Source organism: Sinocyclocheilus grahami, unplaced genomic scaffold, assembly GCF_001515645.1.
Source record: "Sinocyclocheilus grahami isolate Dianchi unplaced genomic scaffold, SAMN03320097.WGS_v1.1 scaffold317.1, whole genome shotgun sequence".
NCBI lineage: Eukaryota > Metazoa > Chordata > Actinopteri > Cypriniformes > Cyprinidae > Sinocyclocheilus > Sinocyclocheilus grahami.
Window position 1 is genome coordinate 1363930 of NW_015505496.1, and position 22413 is coordinate 1386342.

The following is a 22413-nucleotide window of genomic DNA, read 5'->3' on the forward strand; positions in this document are numbered from 1 at the left end:
TATGGGTCACCATACTTGGTCATATGTCACTTTCACTTTCTTTTCACATTCAGTATCCTATATCTGGCCTCAAGATGAGTTCAGTGTCTTTGATACAATGATAGATAAATGAAATATGTGACCCTGGTCTGGACCACAAAACCAGTCTTAAGTCGATGGGGTATATTTTTAGTATTGAATGGGTCAAAATTAACGATTTTTCTTTTATGTCAAAAATCATTAGGACATTAAGTAAAGAACCATGTTCCATGAAGATATTTTGTAAATATCCTACTGTAAATATATCAAAACTTAATTTTTGATTAGTAATATGCATTGCTAAGAACTTCATTTGGACAACTTTAAAGGAGATTTTCTCAGTATTTATTTATTTTTTGCACCCTCAGATTCCAGATTTTCAAATAGTTGTATCTACATTGTCCTATCCTAAAAAACCATACATCAATGGAAAGCTTATTTATTCAGCTTTCAGATGATATATGAATCTCAATTTTGAGAAATTTACCCTTATGACTGTTTTTTTTTTTTTTAATACATCCCTGCAATCTTTGAGAAAATAGATATGTTTCTACTCGCACAACTATCACTCCCTTCCTCTTTCCAGGCAACTGCACAAATGAAAGAACAGCTCAAAAAGTCCTCTAGTATAATTGTGGCTTTGACTGATGGAAAGCTTGAACCGTATATCCATAAACTCACTAAGGATGAGGTGAGCTGGTATCTAACATCATACATATTTTTCTTAATTCATGGCAATGAACAGTTGCATTGTTATGACTGTTTGTTGTGTATATAGGCTGATGAAGCAAGGACGTTTGGGGCTCGTGTGTACTGTGTCGGCGTAAAGGACTTTGATGAAGAACAGGTAATACTGACAGATTTAAAAATAGTGTGAAAACTACACAGAAAACGTGCGATTAACACTTAAAAAGCTCTCTAAAGCTTCCCCAAGTGCAGGGGTTTTGCAGAGTTGCCTGTAATTACAGGGCTGCTGCTCTCTTTCTGTTTCTGAAAACTGAGTTAAAGGAGAGGAAATGCCAGCACATTTTTTTTTACTTGGCTATCAGCCTTGTTATTATTATCTCTCTATTTGCCTGCCAACAGCTCGCCGATGTGGCTGATACCAGGGAGCAAGTGTTCCCAGTCAAAGGAGGCTTTCAAGCTCTCAAAGACATTGTGAACTCGGTAAGTTCTCCATGCCAGGGGCACCCATCCCAAAAGGTGTGATAGAGGTTCTAGTCAACTAAGACAGATCCATTGAACTGTTAGGTAGTCATTTAGCTGACAATTTCTTCAAAGTGACTTACAGTAGACTTCTTATGTGAACAGCCCCCTGGAGCAAAAAGGGGTTAAATGGCTTACTCAAGGGAGAAATGCTGAGAGAATCGGCAACAAGCACATCACCTCAACTAAACTATACTATGAGTATACAGCCCATTCTTGGGAATATTTCTTGTGTTCTTTGAAAATGGATGTGTTTTTGCAATTACCTTTTTTTTTTTGCATTTGTGATGCTTTCCGTTTGCTTCATGATGCTTTGAATGTTCCTCAGCAATTTTTCCGTGCATGTTTGCATTTACTTTATGTGCATCACATTTACCGAAGATGCAGTTTAACATTGTAAACATGGTATGAAGACTGAACATCTTCTGCCATCAGTAAACCATCAACAGCTGAGGTCAGTGTTTTTGTACATGGGTGTGTTGTTTTGTGACCACAGGAATCAGTTTCTTGGATATTTTTCAGGTTTAGTCATGCGAGACAAATGACAGGACCTCCATGTAATTTATTGTTTTGTGCACAAAAGAGATATGAAAAAAAGACCCATCATGTTGTTACTAAGTAAGCTTGTTTGGCCAAATGGAGTTTCAGGCCCAGCAAAACACAGGCATTCTCCAGTGATTAGTAATCTTGGAGGTTGTGCTAGTTGGCCTCATGTTGCTCTCTGCTCAGATTTCCAGGATTTGAGATCAGTTTTGCAGTCTGGGCCTAAAGGAGACTTAACAGATATTTAGCAAAAAGCAAAAGCCTAAAGAATAGATTTAACCAGGCATATTTTAATATTCCAAGACTGTTTTGATTGATTGCAGAGAAGGTTTTTTATTTTTTATTTTTGTGGCTTAATTAAAATATTTAATATCAAATGTTTGGGGTCAGTAAGATTATTATTATTTTTTAGAAATTAATAATTATATTCAACAAGGATGCATTGAATTGAAACCTGAAAATAATCAAAAATGCATTTACAATGATACAAAAGATAAATATATGCTAATAATTGCTGTTTTTTAATATTCTATTTATTAAATTATTACATATAAATTAAATTACATAAAATTACATGTAAAAATAAAAGAAAGAAAAAAGAATAAAAAAAGAAATACAAATAAAAATGATTTTAAATTGTAATAATATTGCACAATATTACTGTTTTTAGTGTATTTTTGATCAGATAAATGCAGCCTTGGTGAGCACAAGAGATTTCAAAAATATATATTTTTTTGAAAATCTTACCGACCCCAAACTTTTAAACCGTAGTGTATATAACTCCACAAAATATGTGTACTGGACCCGACTGGAGGGAATGGATATTGCTTAAATTATCAAAAAGATCCAAGTGTAAACACGGGTTTCTGAGTAAAAACATATTGACCTAGTTGTGAAAGGGAAAGATTTTGTGGTCAAATGAGGTTAAAAACATTTTCAGCCAAATTTGAAAGCAGTATTTGTAGTGCTAATTCTCACAACGCTGACACCTCATATACATACAAGAAATTTTATTTAAATCTGACTGAAGCTGAAAACTGAATGAAAACTCTTTCAGCAGGATGGTGATCCAAACACAAAGCAAGGGGGAAAAAAAGCTTAAAAAGGTCAAATCCATGATCTCAATTCAACTGAGAATTTGTGGCTCTTGCAATTTGAGAATTTGTTGCACTGCAAGAATGTCATGATTATCCAATCAGAATCAAGTATTCTAGAGATCTGTGTAATAATTATAGATAGATGGATGCTCTAATGCTTAAAGTCTATTCCTGTGTGTGTATAGATACATGTCAAAGAAAAGAAGTTGAAATGTCTTGCGATGAACCTCCCTTGTATCGTTCCATCTCATAACTCATTAAAGAGTCATAAAGACCATCCTGAGTATCTTTCAGCCCTGATGTTCAGTCAGTGTTCCTTCTTCCCTTTAATGATAGCAGAGTTTATCAGGTGTCATATTCAATCAGCCTGTTGTATATGTGCCCTCCGCTTCAGTCTGAAGCCTCATCTCCACTGCAGGCGATTTGGAGGACCATATCTTTCTGTTAATGTTGTCTTTTTGCCCATTGTGTACAGAGATTTGCATAGTTTGTCCTCTGTTGATTTATGTGGATGATGGGAGAAGCGATGGTGGCCTCTCACAGGCCTGTTTATATGATAATGTCAGCCTGCGGTCTCTAATAGAGCTGAAGAGGGAAAATGGCACCGCATAATTTCCCCATAACGGCTGACACGGGTCTATCCCACACCACACTACAGTATGTGATGCTCGTCTCATTGAGCTTGATTTGGCATAGCAAACATCCCCGGCGTGAATGCTAAACACCCAGACATTGTGATAGCTGATACAGTGATTCAGCAGTGACAAGTACTAATTTGAATACATTTTTATCATACAGATCCTCAAGCAATCATGCACAGAGATCCTAACAGTGGAGCCATCCAGCGTCTGTGTGAACCGTAAGCATTTTGAGTGCTTTTACAGCTGTCAGGGTGGATGAAATTGCCTTTGTGTGTGTGTGTGTGTGTGTGTGTGTGTGTTTGTGCGTGCGTGCGTGTACATGGTCTTTGATTTGGGTGAATGCCCAGGAGTGCTTCTCATTATGTCCTCATCTGGTTTACATACCACAGAGTCCTTTGAGATTGTTTTGAGAGGGAATGGGTTCACACTGGGTAGACAAACAGAAGGAGTGGTCTGCAGTTTCATAGTGGATGGAGCTACTAACAGTAAGTATGGTTATACTGCATATATTGACGTCAACCTTACTCTTTAGCCTGATGCAATACTGATTTAAGAGATTTTTTTTGTCTGGTAGTCAGTTGTATCATACAAGAAGTGACAAGCAGGCCACACCTAGAATGCAATGCACCTAAGATGCAAGACGTTTTGTGGCTTAACAGTCACATTAGGTTTCTAAAGACAGAATAAGATGTTCAAATACACCAATAAAGATTTAAAGCAGTAGTTCTTAACCAGGCGGCAGGGCCCACTAGGGAACTTCCAAGAGGGCTGCAGGATGACTTAAAATTATTTAATTTAATGAATAGAATTATTATTATTTTGATATAATTAAACAATCTCAATTAATATGCTAAAATAATAAATATTGTTTTTATTATTCCTCTGTTTAACGTCTGGAATTTCAAAATGAATTGTGGTTCATTCATTTAGCTACGTTGACACTCCCGGTTTCTGTTAATATATTATGATTTTATATATGTGCAAAATGGTTATGGTTTTATATATCCACAAAACCAGTCATAAGGGTAATTTTTTTGAAACTGAGATTTATACACAATCTGAAAGCTGAATAAATAAGCTTTCCGTTGATGTATGGTTTGTTAGGATAGGACACTATTTGGCCGAGATACAACTATTTTAAAATCTGGCTCTCTGAATGTGTCTATGCATCTGCATATTTTTGATTGGAAGCATATCCAGGATATGCCACCCAGAAAACAATTCATGTCATTTATAGCATATATGCAAACATACTGTATATGAGTTGTCCTGAACAATCTTTGCTGAACAGTCCACTAGGTAATATCAAATAGTGTCTTTTGGGGATTTAAATGGTCTTTGTGTTTCAATGACGTAGCGCCAGATATCAGGTCTCATCTGCAACGACAGCTGTTGGTTCGTCAGACCAGGATCTAGGGCATCTGTCAGCCTGCCCATTAGCACTGGCCGGCCCCGTCCCTTAGAGTCTTTGGCTGGAGGGGGTGAGGAAATTTTGTCTGGCAGCAGCATGTCCTCACCTGTGTTTTCACAACAACAGCGGAGTGAGAAAAATAACCGAGGAACAGACCTGACACCTGCCTGCAGCACGAGTGGTGGAACGTGCCTCATCAATAATCAATCTGATCTGTCAGGCTGCCATTTAAGTTCCATCTGCACATGGGGTGGGAAATGCGCCCAGATAACATGGCAGCGCTGCCTCCACCAGAGCTCCTCCTCTCACTCTGCTAGATGATAAAAAGATGGTCAGTCTTTCTAAAATGCTGAATGGTTTATTTATTTTTCAATGAAAGTTTGATGCTTTTCATATCTTGTGTCATATTGGATGTTTTCGCCAATGTTGGAAAGCTACTTGCCAAGCTACAAGCTAATCATAATTTGAACTTGAATACACTACAATCAGTGTATTCTTGTGGAAAAGTAGTTAGTTATACTACTAATCAAACTGTTGGGTTTAAGTAAGATTTTATAAATGTTTTTGAAAGAAGCCTCTTATTCTCACTCAGGCTGCGTTTATTTGATCAAAAATACAGTAAAATGTTAAATAATATTACAATTTAAAATAACTGTTTTCTATTATAATATTTAATATATTGTAAGCGAAATGTGTCACATGATCCTTCAGAAATCATTATAATATGCCGATTTGGTTCTCAAGAAACATTTCTTATTATTATCAAATGTCAATATTTTTTTTGTGAAAACCATGATCTTTTTTTCCATGATCCTTCAATGAATAGTTACAAAAAGAAAAGAAAAGTTCTTTTGATCAGTATAATACAACCTTATACATCCCCAATGGTAGTGTATGCTACATGCTACTAACAAGAAGTAGCTAACCAAGTTGAAGTTCTTTAAGGTGCCAATATATTTTTTATTATTCTAACTGATGGTATAATGGGATATATATATATACATATGTATATGTTGGTTTATTTTCAATTCAGTTTAGCTTCTGTTAGTTTTAATTTTTAATTTCATTTCAGTTTTTGTCTATTTTTGTTTAGTTTTCTTCCCCTTTAAAGTCATTCCCTTTTTCTTTACTTTTATCTGTAGAACACTGCCTATTATGATGCACTTATTTTGATCAGAAATTACATCATATTCTAAATAACTCCCAATCGGACTCCTTCCTTATATTTGTCTCTCCGTTTCTGCTGTAACTGTCGTCACTCTGCTGTGAAAAATCTCACAGAAAAATCTCTGAAAAATAAAGCAGAATATACAGTGTATAAAATAGAGTAACTATATTTTCAAACTTTATTCAAGGCAGTGTGTAATAATTAGCATAAAATAAAAAGTACCATTCCAATGTGCTTATGTGTTCTCTTCCTATAGACAAATGGAGGTTCTGATCAGTTTGAACAGTGGCACATCATATATCTCCAGTGCTTTCACCATCACTGCCTCCACATGTGTAAGTCAAACATGACATCAGAAGGAAAAATGTCTCTTTAGCTTATATACTTATAACATAATTTATAACTGTAAAAATTGGATTTATATTGCATGCAGTATTTCCTTTGTTTCGTTCTGTTTTCATAACATCTTGCTGTTATTCTGTTTTTAAGCCAACTGTAAATGTTCCCTCTCTCATTAGTCGGACGGCACAGTGGTGGCCATTGTGTTCTTGGTGCTCTTTCTCCTGTTGGCTTTGGCTCTGATGTGGTGGTTCTGGCCTCTCTGCTGCACTATTGTAAGTGTCACATGTCTTCCAGCATCCCAATGTGAATTGTGTCCCTTTTCACCTACAGAATCTGTATTGAGATTAACATTACCATGTTTATTTCTCATTATTTATACTTTCCTGTTTGGTACTTTAACTGTAAATTCTAATGAGGTTTACATCATTTGTTTATAGTAAGATAAGAAATCAGTAGTGGTTTACTTTTCTTATGGTGTTCATTTAGCTTATAAAGTGTTTTGTTCATATTTACCCAGCTTTAAGAGATTTTTTTATTAGTTGTTGTGGCTGAACGTCAAATTTGTAAATTTCAAGGGAAGAACAATGCACAGCAATAGACCTGACCACATCCTGACTATTCATCTGATGTGTGCAACCAGAACAGCTGCTAAAAATACAGAAGTATTTCATATGTGGCAAAAAAAAAAACAAGAAGCTATTTTCCTGTTGGTGCTTTGTGATTTTTTTTGTGATTCAAATGTTTGGCTGTAAAATAAAACCAAACAAAGTACACTCTCCTATACTTAAAATAACTATTTAAATAAAAAAGCAGCTATGCTTCTCGGTCTCGGCTCTGATTTGCTTGTATACTGTATATAGATGGTGCACTTACAATTTATATAGAATTCGAAGCTGGTGAGTATCGCTTTGGCAATCAGCGTCAATGCAACACCAAATTATATGCACCACCTCTCTTTGAGAACCTGGCGGGAGCCATTCCAGGACGAGATGGAAGCATATTTTGGAAAACCAACAAAGGCATTAAAATGTAAACCCCCCGCAGCATGTCTGGACTCGGCCCTGTTTGTCTTGGTGGAAGAGCTGCTGTTCCTCTCCATCAGGGACCCCGGCACAAGAGAAGGACCATGTGTGCTTTGTTAATATTTAAACTCAGCCATGCCAGCTTTCAGCAATCAGAGAAATACAGAAGCACCCCCCCCCCCCCACAGCAACACGGTTTTTGCAGAAATGCCAAAATTTTACCAAATAGTAAGAAAGGTCATAAGAAATTGGAAGGTCAAGTATGTAAGTATGTGTTTTTGCGCCATCAAACAGGTCAGTCCAAAGACTAAATTGACTACAGTGGACAATCTAAACATATAAATGTTGGAATGTAAATAAATAAATATCATATTATTTCTAAATTATTTTTTTTATTAAATATAAAACATGTCATTGTATTTTGGTAAAGGCATCTGTTTATTTATGGTCTGATACCACACTCTTAGGTCATTAATTTGTTGTTTTACTGCAAACAGGTTAATTTTATGTTAATGGAAATGCACCATTTTAATTTGCAAATATGCTACCTGCTACTTGTTCATGATCATGTTAAGCCTGGGAAACAGCTTGACACAACAGTGTGTTCAGAGGGGTGAAATGGACAGATTATAAACTCCAATTGGACAATTATCCCGAAAGCCATATGGGGACGTTGTACTGCTGGGCTGTGATTGGTCGATTCCACAGCTGTGCCACTAGTTTTTAACCCCTCGCATGAGTGTCAGATGGCGAAGTACACTGACATTTTGGATTTAATTATCAGCTCTTCATCGTCCGAACCACATTTAAAGGGTTGTCCCGGCTTCACATCTGTCGTTCAGGTAGTTTGAGAACCTAACAGCCCAGCATGTAATTTGTGTAATGCCTTATTTATCCCACAATATGTCTGGCAAATATAAATCTGCTCTTTAATTACTCAATAAAAAAGCTAATCCTTTAGCACAAGGTTCTGTCCAAAGTTATGTTAATCATCACACGCTGGGGGCCCCACGGATGGATAGGATTGGATTTTCCAACAGTCAGTCAAAGAGCAATTAATTAACTCTAATTGATTATTTTCCATCATTATAATGGTAACAATGGCGAAATGATATCAGTGCACTTTAATGTGAATGAAACAGCTGTTCTACCCATGATATGTGATGATTAAAAGGCATTTTCCCCTGAAAACTAATTTAGTAAATGCTTAACCTGCAATGGCAGTGTATCCATCTTTCATGTTTAATGAGACAAGGCTTCCATTTTGGAAAGCATCTGCAATGGAAGGGGTTACATGGTTGACAGGTGAAACATGGTCACTTCCGAGGCGTTTTATCTAGATTGTTGGAGTCTATTCTGTGAGTTACAAAGGCTCAAGTATGCCGAGCTTTACAAATTACATATGTAGCCATTATATTGCAGTAGTTTGCCCTTTAACCTCATGAGAGGAGAAGTGAATGGGACTGGTAAATGACATTGGATTCAAACTTGTGTCGCCCACATAAGCTCAACTGCTGGGCCGCTGCTCTGACGCAAACTCACTTTTGTCTAGTAACATATTTATCCATCATGTTGAAGAGTGGTTAGATGTGTCAGGTCAGTTGATATGCAGTTTGCTGAGCGATCACTAATCTGACGACACCAGAATCAATAGATGCCAAAGACATTTCCAGGAAGAACATCTTGTCTTTGAGAAAAGTCACCTGCTGAATCCAGCTTAGTGTTTCTCGTGACAGACAAGCAGTCACAGACAGTGCTACAGGAAGTCATCTCATCCTGTTAACTCTCCTCTCCTTTGCACTGGGGATCGGCCTGGAGTGAAGCCCAAGTTTCCCTTCAGCATTTCATTGCAGCTAATTAATTCCTCAGGACTTTATGATTGGGGGATTGCAGGGGAGCGTTGAACATCGTCCAATTAATTAAGAGTTAAACGGACCACCGTGCTCACCCCAAAGACTCCCCTGTCAACAAGTTGATTTTTGGGCTTTCTTTATTTTGCACCAGGGCCCTGCAGTGTTATTTTACAAGCAGATCCCTGTAATCAATTGTGGTGGTGCCCGGCTCCATTTGTTCAACTGTGAATCAGGTCCTTAGACAGCAATAACTAACTGATTAATTTCATTTAGAATGATTCTTTCTCTCTTCTCAGGTTATTAAAGACCCACCCCCTCAAAGACCTACTCCACCTCCACCTGTAAGATTTTTTGTATAAAATATACATATAATTAATGTTTATGAATATATATTTTTATTAAAAAATACATATAATTTTTGTATAACATACACAAGGTTTATTTACGGTTAATTTGAAGGTTCTATTTTTAAAATGCTAAAATATAGTCAAAGGTTTGGGTTAAGATTTATTTTTTTAAAGAAATTGCTCATTTTGTTCAGCAAGGATACATTAAATAGATCAAAAGTGACAGTAAAGACATTGTTTATATTACAAAAGATTTCTGTTTCAAATAAATGCTATTTATAAATCCGAAAACCTGGTTTTCACAAAAACAATAAGCAGAACAACTATTTTCAACATTGATAACAATAATAATATATGCTTCTTGAGCACCAACTCAGCATATTAGAAGGATTTCTGAAGGATCATGTGACTCTAAAGACTGAGATCCAGCTTTGCCAGCACAGGAATGAATTATGTTTTCCAAAAATGTAATTCCTAAAATATTAAAATCCTAATTAAAATCTTAATGACCCCAAACTTTTTAATGGTAGTGTGCATAAATATAACAGTCACCCATCTGCTGTTGTATTTGCAATGCTTTCTTTGAGTCTGTAAGTTTCAATTTTATCAATTTTCTGGCCATATTTTTTTTTTCAGAAGCCAGAGCCAGACTCAGTACCCAAGAAAAAGTGGCCAACAGTTGATGCATCTTATTATGGGGGAAGAGGAGCTGGTGGAATCAAACGAATGGAGGTGAACATCGAGACATTACACTTTAATGATGCTTATAATGATTTGCAGCCCCCTGATGACAGGAAAGGTTTTGATGTCATCACAGCTGTTTTTGAGCATTTTGCAGTTGTCTGCCACCTCCACTCTTTCTCCCAGGAGTGTTGATGACCTGCCTGACATTATTAATGCTTTGCATGTTTATTAAGTCACATATTGATATATCAACATGTTTCTTTTTCTGACAGTTTCATAATTGTACACTCTTAAAAATAAAGGTGCTTCAAAAGGTTCTTCAAGCGATGTCATAGAAGAACCATTTTTGGTTCCACAAAGAACCATTCAGTCAAAGGTTCTTTAAAGAACCATCTCTTTCTTACCTTTTTATAATCTGAAGAACCTTCTTTCGCCACAAAGAACCTTTTGTGAAACAGAAAGGTTCTTCAGATGGTAAAGGTTCTTTATGGAACCATTTAGACAAAAAGGTTCTTCTATGGCATCGTGAAGCACCTTTATTTTTAAGAGTGTAGGACTAACATTATAAAATTGTATTTTTTATACAACAGTTAGTTTTGAATGGTTAATGAGCAGTGTGGAGTTCAAGTGGGGTTGTGTAATTTTGCCTGGAGGCTGGAGTAATTATGTTTCCAGAAAGTTGGACTATCCTTGTTTTCTTTGGCTTACTCTCACCAGTGACAATGGAGTGAGAGTTTAGCAGAAAATGGAAAATCTGGAGTGGACATGGAGCGGAGTGCTTTAATTGGGGTCACATATCAGGATGTGCAATATATTGATACCCTATCGGTTATCGGCTGACATTTGACTTTTGCCTTCATCTAACCCTTACCTAAGGTTATTCTTTAATAATAATAATAATTGAATAACACAGTTTAATAGATAAACAGATTTTCATACTGTACATTATAATGTTTTAATGCCTTGACTTGTAGCATTTAAAATGACTTCAGTTTATAGTGCTTTTACTTTTAATTTATTTTGAAAAAATAATGTAGAATTTTTATAAGCCATTCACAGGTTATCGAATATAACATAAATATAAATATCAGTGCATCCCTATTTACATTCTCTGCTTCAGTCTGTGCGTTACTTGGCAACATGCAAATCTTTGACTTCATTTGGAAATATTTTCATTGATGTCCAAAAAAAAAAAAAACCTAGCAGGTCAAATTTTGTCTGAAATGCAAATTACTTGATATTAATGTTTAAAGAACTGCAAAATAACTTATATTCAGAACAACAGCAACCCAGCTTGCGTGATATTGCCTCATTGGCATACATTTAGGTTATATTGTTCATGTTAGTATTACTTGTGTTGATTTCTCTTTTTGATTAATCTCTCCCGCTATTACTCTTATTGTAAGTTGCTTTAGATGACATGTAAATGTTAGTAGTAGACTTAAGGGTCAGATATTCTTGATCATTTTGGTCCAGACTTTAATAATCAGGTGGAGAATTAATGAATTGAGCTTGGAAAAGAAAACATATTGTTCTTTTTTTTATCCACACAAGAGCACTTGCTGTTCTTGCCCATCTAAAAGCCTTTGTGTCTGTGATGTCAAGCTCAAGACACCTCAAAGTTTCTGATAGAAATCCCCTTAAATGTAGCACAGCCCCTGACTGATGGTTTTGACTTGACAGGGCCCTGCCAGTTCAGCTTCCATGATGTCCCGCTGTCTTAGGCCATGTTGATGCTGAAGGATTGAGAACCGCTGTGATGAGACGAATTCATCTTGCTGACTTCCATTCTGTCATTCGACTTTGTTCAGCTGAAATGTGCTACATACACTCTTAAAAATAAAGGTGCTTCAAAAGGTTCTTCAAGCGATGCCATAGAAGAACAATTTTTAGTTCCACAAAGAACCGTTCAGTCATAGGTTCTTTAAAGAACCATCTCTTTATTACCTTTTTATAATCTCAAGAACCTTTTTTCGCCACAAAGAACCTTTTGTGAAACAGAAAGGTTCTTCAGATGTTAAAGGTTCTTTATGGAACCATTTAGACAAAAAGGTTCTTCTATGGCATCGTGAAGCACCTTTATTTTTAAGAGTGTAGCACTGTATCCATCTCAAAGCTGGTTTTAAAAGGGATATTTGTTACACGCTCGACCGTCCCTCCTCCAAGCTCCAATGTTCAAAAAAGCATCCATTATGTAATATTCATTTCTGTCTCCAATAATTAGAGATGCACCGAAATTCCGGCTGCCTAAAATTATTTCACCGCTCAGGTTTCACTTTCACGTGGTGTGACGCTCTGCGTATTATCCCGCTCTATGCATGTGCGCTCTGCTCAGCGCTCCACTCATTTATCATTCATTAAAGCCTTGGACGGGCCTCAAATTTAGGCCCTGGCCTGAAACGCTCAGGCCCTAGCCCGGCCCATGTCCGACAGCTTATAAGAATTACAGACCCGAGCCCGTCTTTTTTTCCCCTTCTCCCAAAACAGCTTATACTACTGTTTCAGCTATTAAAATAGTTCAGTTTTGTATGTAATGGCAAAGTTATTATATTTCGTTTCGTTTTTTTATTAAGTTAATTTAGAAAAACGTTTGGAGCATTTTTTGTTCGTTAAATATACGTTTTTGTTTTTTAAAATAACGACCAAGATAGTGAGCCTGTTTGATCAATTTAGCCTTCTCAAATCATCACGACTTGCCTAAAATAAAATCTATAGATATAAAACAGTTCAAGCATATAACAATGTTTAAACGTTAAACCTAGATAAATGTGCGCTATATCCAATAGTTTGTGCGGAGAGTGGAAGCTAAAGCGCGCTTTGCAGGACATGGAGGCGCCAGCGCGATCACTTGCATTTTATTTAGTGGATACACCGTCACTTTTGCTCATAAAGGTAAGAGTAATACATCATTCATAACTGTAAAGGGTCTACTTTTATTTTATACACCGTCACTTTTGCTCATAAAGGTAAGAGTAAAACATCATTCATAACTGTAAAGGGTCTACTTTTATTTGTGTGCACTCACAATATCAACAAAACGTTGTGCTTTTATAAAATAAAGAAATCAAACATGATGCGCTTTCTGCCGTCTCGTCTTGAACAGGAGCGCTTCACAAAAATTAACCGAAACTCAGTGAATGCATGCCACACACAGACATGATAAATATATCTATAGAAAGCTTTAAATTACTACTTAACGAAATAAAACTCTTTCATTATAATCATAATCATAATCCGTAAAATGGAAAAATGGAAACCCAAGGGACGTAAAAAAGTCGGGGCCCGTCGGGCTAAAAATGCAGGGCTCTACCGTTCATGCTCATCGAAACGGCAAAGTCCACTCAAAAAATCGAGCCGACAGGAAACATCTATGTAGTACATGTAGTGCCCCTTCAGTCCTAGGTGTATCTACACTTTGGAATTGTTGACACTAGAACCCAGATTCGTTTAATTGTGTCTCTCGACGTGATTTTACTTAAAGTCAAAATGTGACCCTGCTTTTTTATACTACTTCTTACAAAGTGCAACGCTGACCCCTGTAAACTGCTTTCCAAAAAATATAGCTACGTATCAGTTCTTTTTTAAATGACACGCTATGTAGCAGAAATATACAATGAATTTATTTAAAAGAAAATAGACAAAAGGAATCAAAGATTAATCTAAATATGTTCTTTCAACTTATAAATAAGCTTTTATCTTCAAATACAGTGCTTGCTTTGACTTTTTTCTTTCCCTTTCCACAACACACTTCAAGGGTTAAACTTTTACACAAATATCAAAATAAAAGTTTGTCACTGAATCACTCTTCCAAATTAAACCTCAGTTCTTTCCCTTCGGAAGTATAAATTTGTCACCAATCAGTGTAAACCAATATATCAGTGTCCTTTAGAAAACTTAAAATATAAATACAGTAAGTAAACAAACTTTAGATTTAGTTAGAAATACCAATGTAACCCTTTACTGACATACTTTCAATGAGTCAGAGTATTAAACCACTATATGGTTAAAAAATAGAAAAACAGCTTAATATGGGCCCACCACACTCACTCACTTACACACACACACACACACACACACCCCGTAGCAGGCCTGAAATGTCACTGGTGTGCGTTGAGGCCAAGTGAAACCTAAAATCGCCGTTTCGCTCTCGAAGAGCACAAATAAAACAGACAAAATGCACCTGAATGAACTTGAAAGAGTTCCAGGATCCCATCAGATCAGTCCACGTGAGGCGGTGATCGGTCGGCAAACTCCGTGACACTCCCGCGATGCCAGAGGAACGCCTAACCACTTGGCGATTAGGAGCGCTATCTGGATTTCCTCAATGTACTTCACAGTCGATGTAACAACAGTCTGTGGCAATCACTCTGATCACCTCTAGCTCTCTTACAGTCGCTGATTTCAATGATAAACTTGATTTAAGTATCTCACCAGCGATTCAGGTTAGTCCTGTTTACTGTAATGGCTATACAGCATAAACCCCGCATTTCTTCCGAATCGCGTCGCATTGACTTCTTTGTGGCGTCATGTTGACTTCATAATAGAATAATATGCTAGTTAACACTTAAAGGGGTCATATGATGAGATTTAATTTTTTCCTTTCTCTTTGGAGTGTTACAAGCTCTTGGTGCATAAAGAAGATCTGTAAAGTTGCAAAGACTAAAGTCTCAAATCCAAAGAGATATTCTTTATAAAAGTTAAGAGTCAGCCACTCCTACCTAAAATGGCTTGTTCGAACACCCCCCCACATATCTACCTCACTATGTGGGAAGATTTGCATAACGCCGCCCAAATGTTCACGCAAAGAAAGAAGGTGTAACTTTTATTCTCGCTGTATTATTGTTGCCGCTGCCGCCATGTCCTGAATACGCTGTGTGTTTCGTTGTGAAAGCGAAACTACTTTGTTTGGTCTTCCAAAAGAGGATGATATCCGCTTCGCCATGCCTGGAGCTGATCCGTGCTGGTCGCTGAGGAAATACATCAACTTAGTGCTGTGGATCGCCGGAGTCCAGCCCGGGGTCATCACATGTGCTTGCCACAAGTCCGCCGGACGCTCCTTCATCGAATCCGCTCATTACACCAAATAATGTTCTTTTTAGCAGCATCATATGACCCCTTTAAACGACACAGTTCTGACTATGTTCATCACAAAATAAAGTGATGCATTTTCTGTTATCATACCGACAACATCACCAACGCACTTCTTTCAACTCGTCTCTCCCACCCCCTACTGACAATGACATCCTCGGTGGCCAATCACAGTTGCCCTACTTGACATTAGGCGGGATTAAGTCACTTTTCAACCAATAACATTAAATCAAACACAACTTCTTGACACAGACATGTCTGAACAGGTAACTTTTTTATATAAAAAAAAATATAGAAACACTTCTGTCACAAGGGAAAAAATAAGTAAATAAATAAATGCTAATATTAATAATAAATGAACACAGGGTTACCTACAGTATTGTTTCTGTTGCAATAGCCCTACTGTGCTGTAACATGGTGTGGTATATGGGCAACTCTGGTAACACTGCCCTCTCATCCATTGATCTGCTAAATGCTATGTTATGCTCACGTGTTCTGATAATAATAGCTTTCCAGGACTAAACATTATTTGGATAATTGGTAAAAAAATAAAAAATAAATAAATCTCTTAATAGCACTACTGTTAGACCTACCTGAAAAACTAAAAAGCAATTTATTTATGCACAAGCTCTGCAGTTCAGTACTCCATTTTTATTTATTTAGTACATTATGCAATAGTTAGCCTTAAATCAAGCAGCTTTACAGTATTAAACATGAAAAACCAGAGTCAGTGTTGCTTTCAGTTAGAATTACAACTTGATTTTCTGTTATAAAGCAGCTCTCCAGTGTGGAGCTAGCTAATGATAAAATTGTTTTATTAGTGGGGAAAAAAACGTTTAATTAAAGTGATAGTTTGGTTTGCAGAGATCAAAGCTTGATCTAGCTCAGGACTGTTTTGATTATCATAACCCTATAAGGTATTTTAAGAGAGATAATAAAATTGTTTATCCAAAAATAAAACGTCTTATCACTTAACCTTTATTCTGTTTCTTATCCATATGACTTACAAAAATAGATTTTAGGCAGAATGATGTGTCATTCAGTTACTTTTTCATATGTTGCTTTCAGTTAGAATTACAACTTGATTTTCTGTTATAAAGCAGCTATCCAGTGTGGAGCTAGCTAATGATTAAATTGTTTTATTAGTGGGGAAAAAAACGTTTAATTAAAGTGATAGTTTGGTTTGCAGAGATCAAAGCTTGATCTAGCTCAGGACTGTTTTGATTATCATAACCCTATAAGGTATTTTAAGAGAGATAATAAAATTGTTTATCCAAAAATAAAACGTCTTATCACTTAACCTTTATTCTGTTTCTTATCCATATGACTTACAAAAATAGATTTTAGGCAGAATGATGTGTCATTCAGTTACTTTTTCATATAGCTAATTAAATGGTGAATAAGAGTTCCCTTTCAGTCGGTCACTCTCGACGTCACGTCGGATGACCGACGAATTGGGATCTCGCTTAGAGGGACCAATCTACTTCGAGTGTAAACTAAACAAGCCAATGCACATTGGCATGCGATTATTGCATCCAGCTGCTGCTGATCACAGCGTGAGTATAAGTAGGCAGCAGATGCAGCGCATATTCAGCTTTTCGCTTCGGAGCCGAGCTGTTCTATCGTTCTGCTCCTGACTTTCTGCTAAGAGTAAAGCTACAGTCGAGCACGCTCTTCGTGGGCTCTCGTGCTGGTGGACGGCGCTTCAGCGGCGGTGGTTTTCCCGTGTCGAGTGGGTTGCACACAACAGTCTGCACTACCCGTGTGTGTTGCAGACGGCCATCTCCCCTGTGCGCTTCAGCACACTAAAAGAGCAAATTCCATCTAAAAGAGCTTCACGAGTGGAACGTCTTTTTAAAGATGTTGTACCATCCGTGTGTTTCTGGGTGCAGTTGTTACCTGGCGCCGGGTGATGGTCACGATCGCTGCCTCTCGTGTCTGGGCATGAAGCACGCTGAGGTGGCTTTCGTGGATGACTCATGCTCCCATTGTGGGGGTATGACCATCTCAGAGTTGCGGACCAGACTCCGTTACCTGCAAGGGGGCGGAGTGCCCGTGCCACTGCCTAGATCTGGGGTTCCCTCTGGTGGCAGCCGGGGGCGTCCTTCTAGCGGTGGGCGGACTGGTCTTACGGTCACGGTGAGGAATTCACCTCCGGGGATGCCCAAGCCCGCCGGCACGTCGAAACCAGTGGAGCTCCCAAAAAGAGCAGGCTGGACCCTCCCGGGGGGTACCACCTGCTTCTTCCGAGGCTCCCCCCGACGACCAGATTTCTCTGGGGATGAAGATCCATCAGCGTTGTCGCCCTCTGGGCGGTCAGCGGTGCCGGATACGGACCCGGAAATGATGGCTATGCTTTCCCGGGCCGCCGAGAGTGTCGGGCTCGAGTGGAATCTTCCACCACGTCCCGAACCCTCAAGGTTGGACGATTGGTTTCTCGGGGTGGCGCGCGCTGGTTCTCAGGGCCTCCCCCCAGTGCCTTTCTTCCCGGAGGTGCATGATGAGATCGCTGGGTCGTGGACGGCACCTTTCACTGCCAGAAACCGGCCCAGTGGCTCATCCTCCCTCACCACCCTTGATGGGGGTCCAGCGCAGGGGTACGCGGGAGTTCCCCAGGTGGAGCGCTCGGTTGTGATGCAATTGTGTCCAAATGCCGCTACCACTTAGCGGGGCAAATCGTTGCTCCCCTCCCGGGCCTGTAGGCACTCGTCGGCCTTGATCGGCAGTGCTTATACGGACTGTGGAGAAGCTGCGTCCGCCTTACACGCTTCGGCGTTACTGCAAGTGCACCAGGCTATGGCACTGAGGGACTTGCACGAGGGTGGTCACGACCCGGAAGTTCTCAAAGAACTCCGCACCACGACGGGCCTCGCGCTACGAGCGACGAAGGTTACGGCGCGGTCTCTGGGTCGTGTGATGTCCACTATGGTGGTCCAGGAGCGCAATCTCTGGCTGTGTCTGGCCGACATGCGTGAGACGGACAAGACAAGGTTCTTGAACACCCCCGTGTCCCAGACAGGCCTGTTCGGCGACACGGTGGAGAACTTCGCCCAGCAGTTCTCCACTGCCCAAAAGCAGACTGAGGCTATCAGGTACAGTGGGGCAAAAAAGTATTTAGTCAGCCACCAATTGTGCAAGTTCTCCCACTTAAAAAGATGAGAGAGGCCTGTAATTTTCATCATAGGTATACCTCAACTATGAGAGACAAAATGAGAAAAAAAATCCAGAAAATCACACTGTAGGATTTTTAAAGAATTAATTGGTAAATTCCTCGGTAAAATAAGTATTTGGTCACCTACAAACAAGCAAGATTTCTGGCTCTCACAGACCTGTAACTTCTTCTTTAAGAGGCTCCTCTGTCCTCCACTCGTTACCTGTATTAATGGCATCTGTTTGAACTCGTTATCAGTATAAAAGACACCTGTCCACAACCTCAAACAGTCACACTCCAAACTCCACCATGGCCAAGACCAAAGAGCTGTCAAAGGACACCAGAAACAAAATTGTAGACCCGCACCAGGCTGGGAAGACTGAATCTGCAATAGGTAAGCAGCTTAGTGTGAAGAAATCAACTGTGGGAGCAAATATTAGAAAATGGAAGACATACAAGACCACTGATAATCTCCCTCGATCTGGGGCTCCACGCAAGATCTCACCCCGTGGGGTCAAAATGATCACAAGAACTGTGAGCAAAAATCCCAGAACCACACGGGGGGACCTACTGAATGACCTGCAGAGAGCTGGGACCAAAGTAACAAAGACTACCTTCAGTAACACACTGCGCCACCAGGGACTCAAATCCTGCAGTGCCAGACGTGTCCCCCTGCTTAAGCCAGTACATGTCCAGGCCCGTCTGAAGTTTGCTAGAGAGCATTTGGATGATCCAGAAGAGGATTGGGAGAATGTCATATGGTCAGATGAAACCAAAATAGAACTTTTTGGTAAAAACTCAACTTGTCGTGTTTGGAGGAGAAAGAATGCTGAGTTGCATCCAAAGAACACCATACCTACTGTGAAGCATGGGGGTGGAAACATCATGCTTTGGGGCTGTTTTTCTGCAAAAGGACCAGGACGACTGATCCGTGTAAACGAAAGAATGAATGGGGCCATGTATCGTGAGATTTTGAGTGAAAACCTCCTTCCATCAGCAAGGGCATTGAAGATGAAACGTGGCTGGGTCTTTCAGCATGACAATGATCCCAAACACACCGCCCAGGCAACGAAGGAGTGGCTTCGTAAGAAGCATTTCAAGGTCCTGGAGTGGCCTAGCCAGTCTCCAGATCTCAACCCCATAGAAAATCTTTGGAGGGAGTTGAAAATCCATGTTGCCCAGCGACAGCCCCAAAACATTACTGCTCTAGAGGAGATCTGCATGGAGGAATGGGCCAAAATTACATACGTAACCGAGACGTTTCTCTGCCATCTCATTTTGTGTGCCAAAATATTTATTTAATTTGTATAAATTAATTGTATAATTGTAATTAAATAATATGACTTTCAAAAGCTGAAGTGATTACCTTAATTTATTTGTTAGAATATGTATAACTCAATATTTTAAATAATTGCAAAAGATGAATAATCCAAAAATGTCTACTGATTAATCAGCGAAATAATCTATGATTAGTCAATTAATCGTTCTAATAATCGTTAGATTAATTGATTATCAAAAGAATCGTTTGTTGCAGCCCTAAATATAATATAACATAACATGACCTTTTGTTGAATGTTAAAATTTCTGTGTAGGTCCGTTGGGGAGAGAAAGGGTCCACAGAGGAGGGTGCAAGGCTAGAGATGGCCAAGAATGCAGTGGTGTCAATACAAGAGGAGACAGAAGAACCCATGATCAAAAAGCCACCCACATCCCCACACACATACCATCAATCTGAATCCAAGTGGTATACTCCAATCAGGGTGAGTCACTTCCTATTGCTGTTGAGGCCATCACCATCTTTCCTTTGCTTCCCTTTCCTCATTTTGAGTTTCAATCTAAGTCCACCTGAAAATGGCACTTTATGATATTTGATGCCTTTGCTTGAGATTAGTAGAAAGCAAACCAAGCTGAGGCCACATCTTGATATATTTGTTTCATCATAGGGTCGACTTCAGGCACTGTGGGCTCTTCTGCGGCGACAATATGACCGAGTTTCACTCATGCGCCCAACTACCGCAGATAAGGTAAGCCACAGACGGTTTACCCCAATGCAAATGGCAAACATGGTTCATCACCCTTACATACTACCAAACTAGAGCATTCCATTGCTGCAAATGGAGCATAATGGGATATCAGTCCGTGTTGTAACAGTTCAGGGGCTATTTCCTTTATTGTGTGAATGTGTGTGTGTGTTTGCGTGCATGTTACAGTGAATATGGGTGCAAGTTTCACAAACCTTAGCTGCAAAAACTCACATGTCATGAGTTCGTATTGTAGAGACTTCCTCTTTTGTAACTCTGTAATGCACTAATATGTGTGTACAAACAAGCCCTATGAATGTGCAAAAGCAACATTGAAGGGCCTTAAATTCAGCAACAGAATATGATGTTTGTTTTTATAATTTTATAAATTACACTACCAAAATTTGGGGTCTATAAAATTGTATGATTTTGTAAGAAGTCTCTAAAGCTCAGCAGAGCTACATTTATTTGATCAAACATGCAGTAAAATATTGTGAAATATTACAATAAAAAAATGTGTTATAATATATTTTAAAAACGTTTCTTAATATTGTCAATGTTAAAAAGAACAGTTTTGCTGCTTAATATTTTTGTGGAATTTTTTTCAAGATTATTAGATGAATATAAAGCTCAAAAGAACAGCATTTAATTGAAATAGAAATCTTTTGCAGCATATTAAATGCTTTTACTGTCACTTTTGATAAATGTAATGTGACCTTGCTGAATTAAAACATTAATTAACCCCAAAATTTTGAACAGTATATTAAATATGAAGTGAAATTTAGTCTTTTTATCTTCTTGTGAGACAACAATAGCCCTGAAGTAAACAGGCTTCACAAGTCGTGCTGACTATATGCACACTACAATTTAACTTTTTTTTCTAAAGAAGGGCACGGTTTGAAGCATTTGTTTGGGTTTGTTTCATCTTGAAGAAGCCCTCTGTGCATGTGAGGTGCTAGTGCTCCCATTAGCTGAAATATCCCAGTCATGCTTGAGCCACTTGTTCGGTTTTACTTTATTTCAAACAAACGGTTTAAACCTTTGAAACTCTCAATACATCTGAGAGGAGGGTCTGGAGCCTCCAAGCGGGACCCTGGCACACTTCAGTCAGACCACAGCTCGATCGTGCAGACTTTCGAGCCCTTGATCAAGTGCACTGGGTGCAGGCATGAGCTATCAAAGCCCGAGGAGTCCCTCGCCTGAGCCAAGGTGGGCCGCGCACGCACGGCTAGAGAGAGGGGGGCTTTGATGCCCGACAGGAACCCTCTGGGGTCATGAATTTTTCAGCGCTGGATCCGTGGGGTTATGAGGACTCGTACAGGTGTAAGGAAGCAGGTTGTCACGGACATCTGTTCAGCTCGGAGACCCCTCCTGGTCCCTCCCCCCACTCCACCCACAGACAGACTGTTGGATTGTCAGCAGATGTAGTTTTTTCAAGACAGCCTGAACACTTTCTGCTCTCCCATTTACCGCCTGAGGGGCTCCAACACCAAAGGTAGAGCGGAGGGTGGACACAGCTGCACTGCCGAACTTGCCTGGGGCACAAATAAAGAGATCTAATATGTTTTGACTGTGTTGTTAGGGAGACCGGGGAGCCAGAGAGGCACTTCAGAGCCAGCTTAGCGTTGCAACATCTGCCGTCAAGTTTCCGGAAAGAGCGGTGGGGGACAGCAGGTAGAGAAGGTGGCAGCGCATCAAGGGCTGGGCTATTACTGGTGGGGCTCTTTTGAACACACGCCCGCCCGCCTCTGTGTTTATCTCTCTCTCTCGCTCACGCCTCTAACTAACAGTCTTGGCAGGGCTCGGTATTGTTTTACAAAG

General features: G+C 39.2%; 1 protein-coding gene across 1 annotated transcript in view; it reads left to right on the plus strand.

Annotated features, from left to right (window-relative positions):
* Nucleotides 1–22413, plus strand: part of LOC107602005 (anthrax toxin receptor 2-like) — a 68538-nt gene that overhangs the window by 10540 nt on the left and 35585 nt on the right. Inside the window, exons 5-16 of the mRNA XM_016294382.1 lie at nucleotides 605–709; nucleotides 797–865; nucleotides 1105–1185; nucleotides 3663–3723; nucleotides 3895–3990; nucleotides 4080–4140; nucleotides 6341–6419; nucleotides 6603–6698; nucleotides 9598–9642; nucleotides 10285–10380; nucleotides 20164–20331; nucleotides 20515–20595. Coding sequence (XP_016149868.1) covers nucleotides 605–709; nucleotides 797–865; nucleotides 1105–1185; nucleotides 3663–3723; nucleotides 3895–3990; nucleotides 4080–4140; nucleotides 6341–6419; nucleotides 6603–6698; nucleotides 9598–9642; nucleotides 10285–10380; nucleotides 20164–20331; nucleotides 20515–20595 — 1038 coding nt within the window. The remainder of the gene's footprint in view (nucleotides 1–604; nucleotides 710–796; nucleotides 866–1104; nucleotides 1186–3662; nucleotides 3724–3894; nucleotides 3991–4079; nucleotides 4141–6340; nucleotides 6420–6602; nucleotides 6699–9597; nucleotides 9643–10284; nucleotides 10381–20163; nucleotides 20332–20514; nucleotides 20596–22413) is intronic.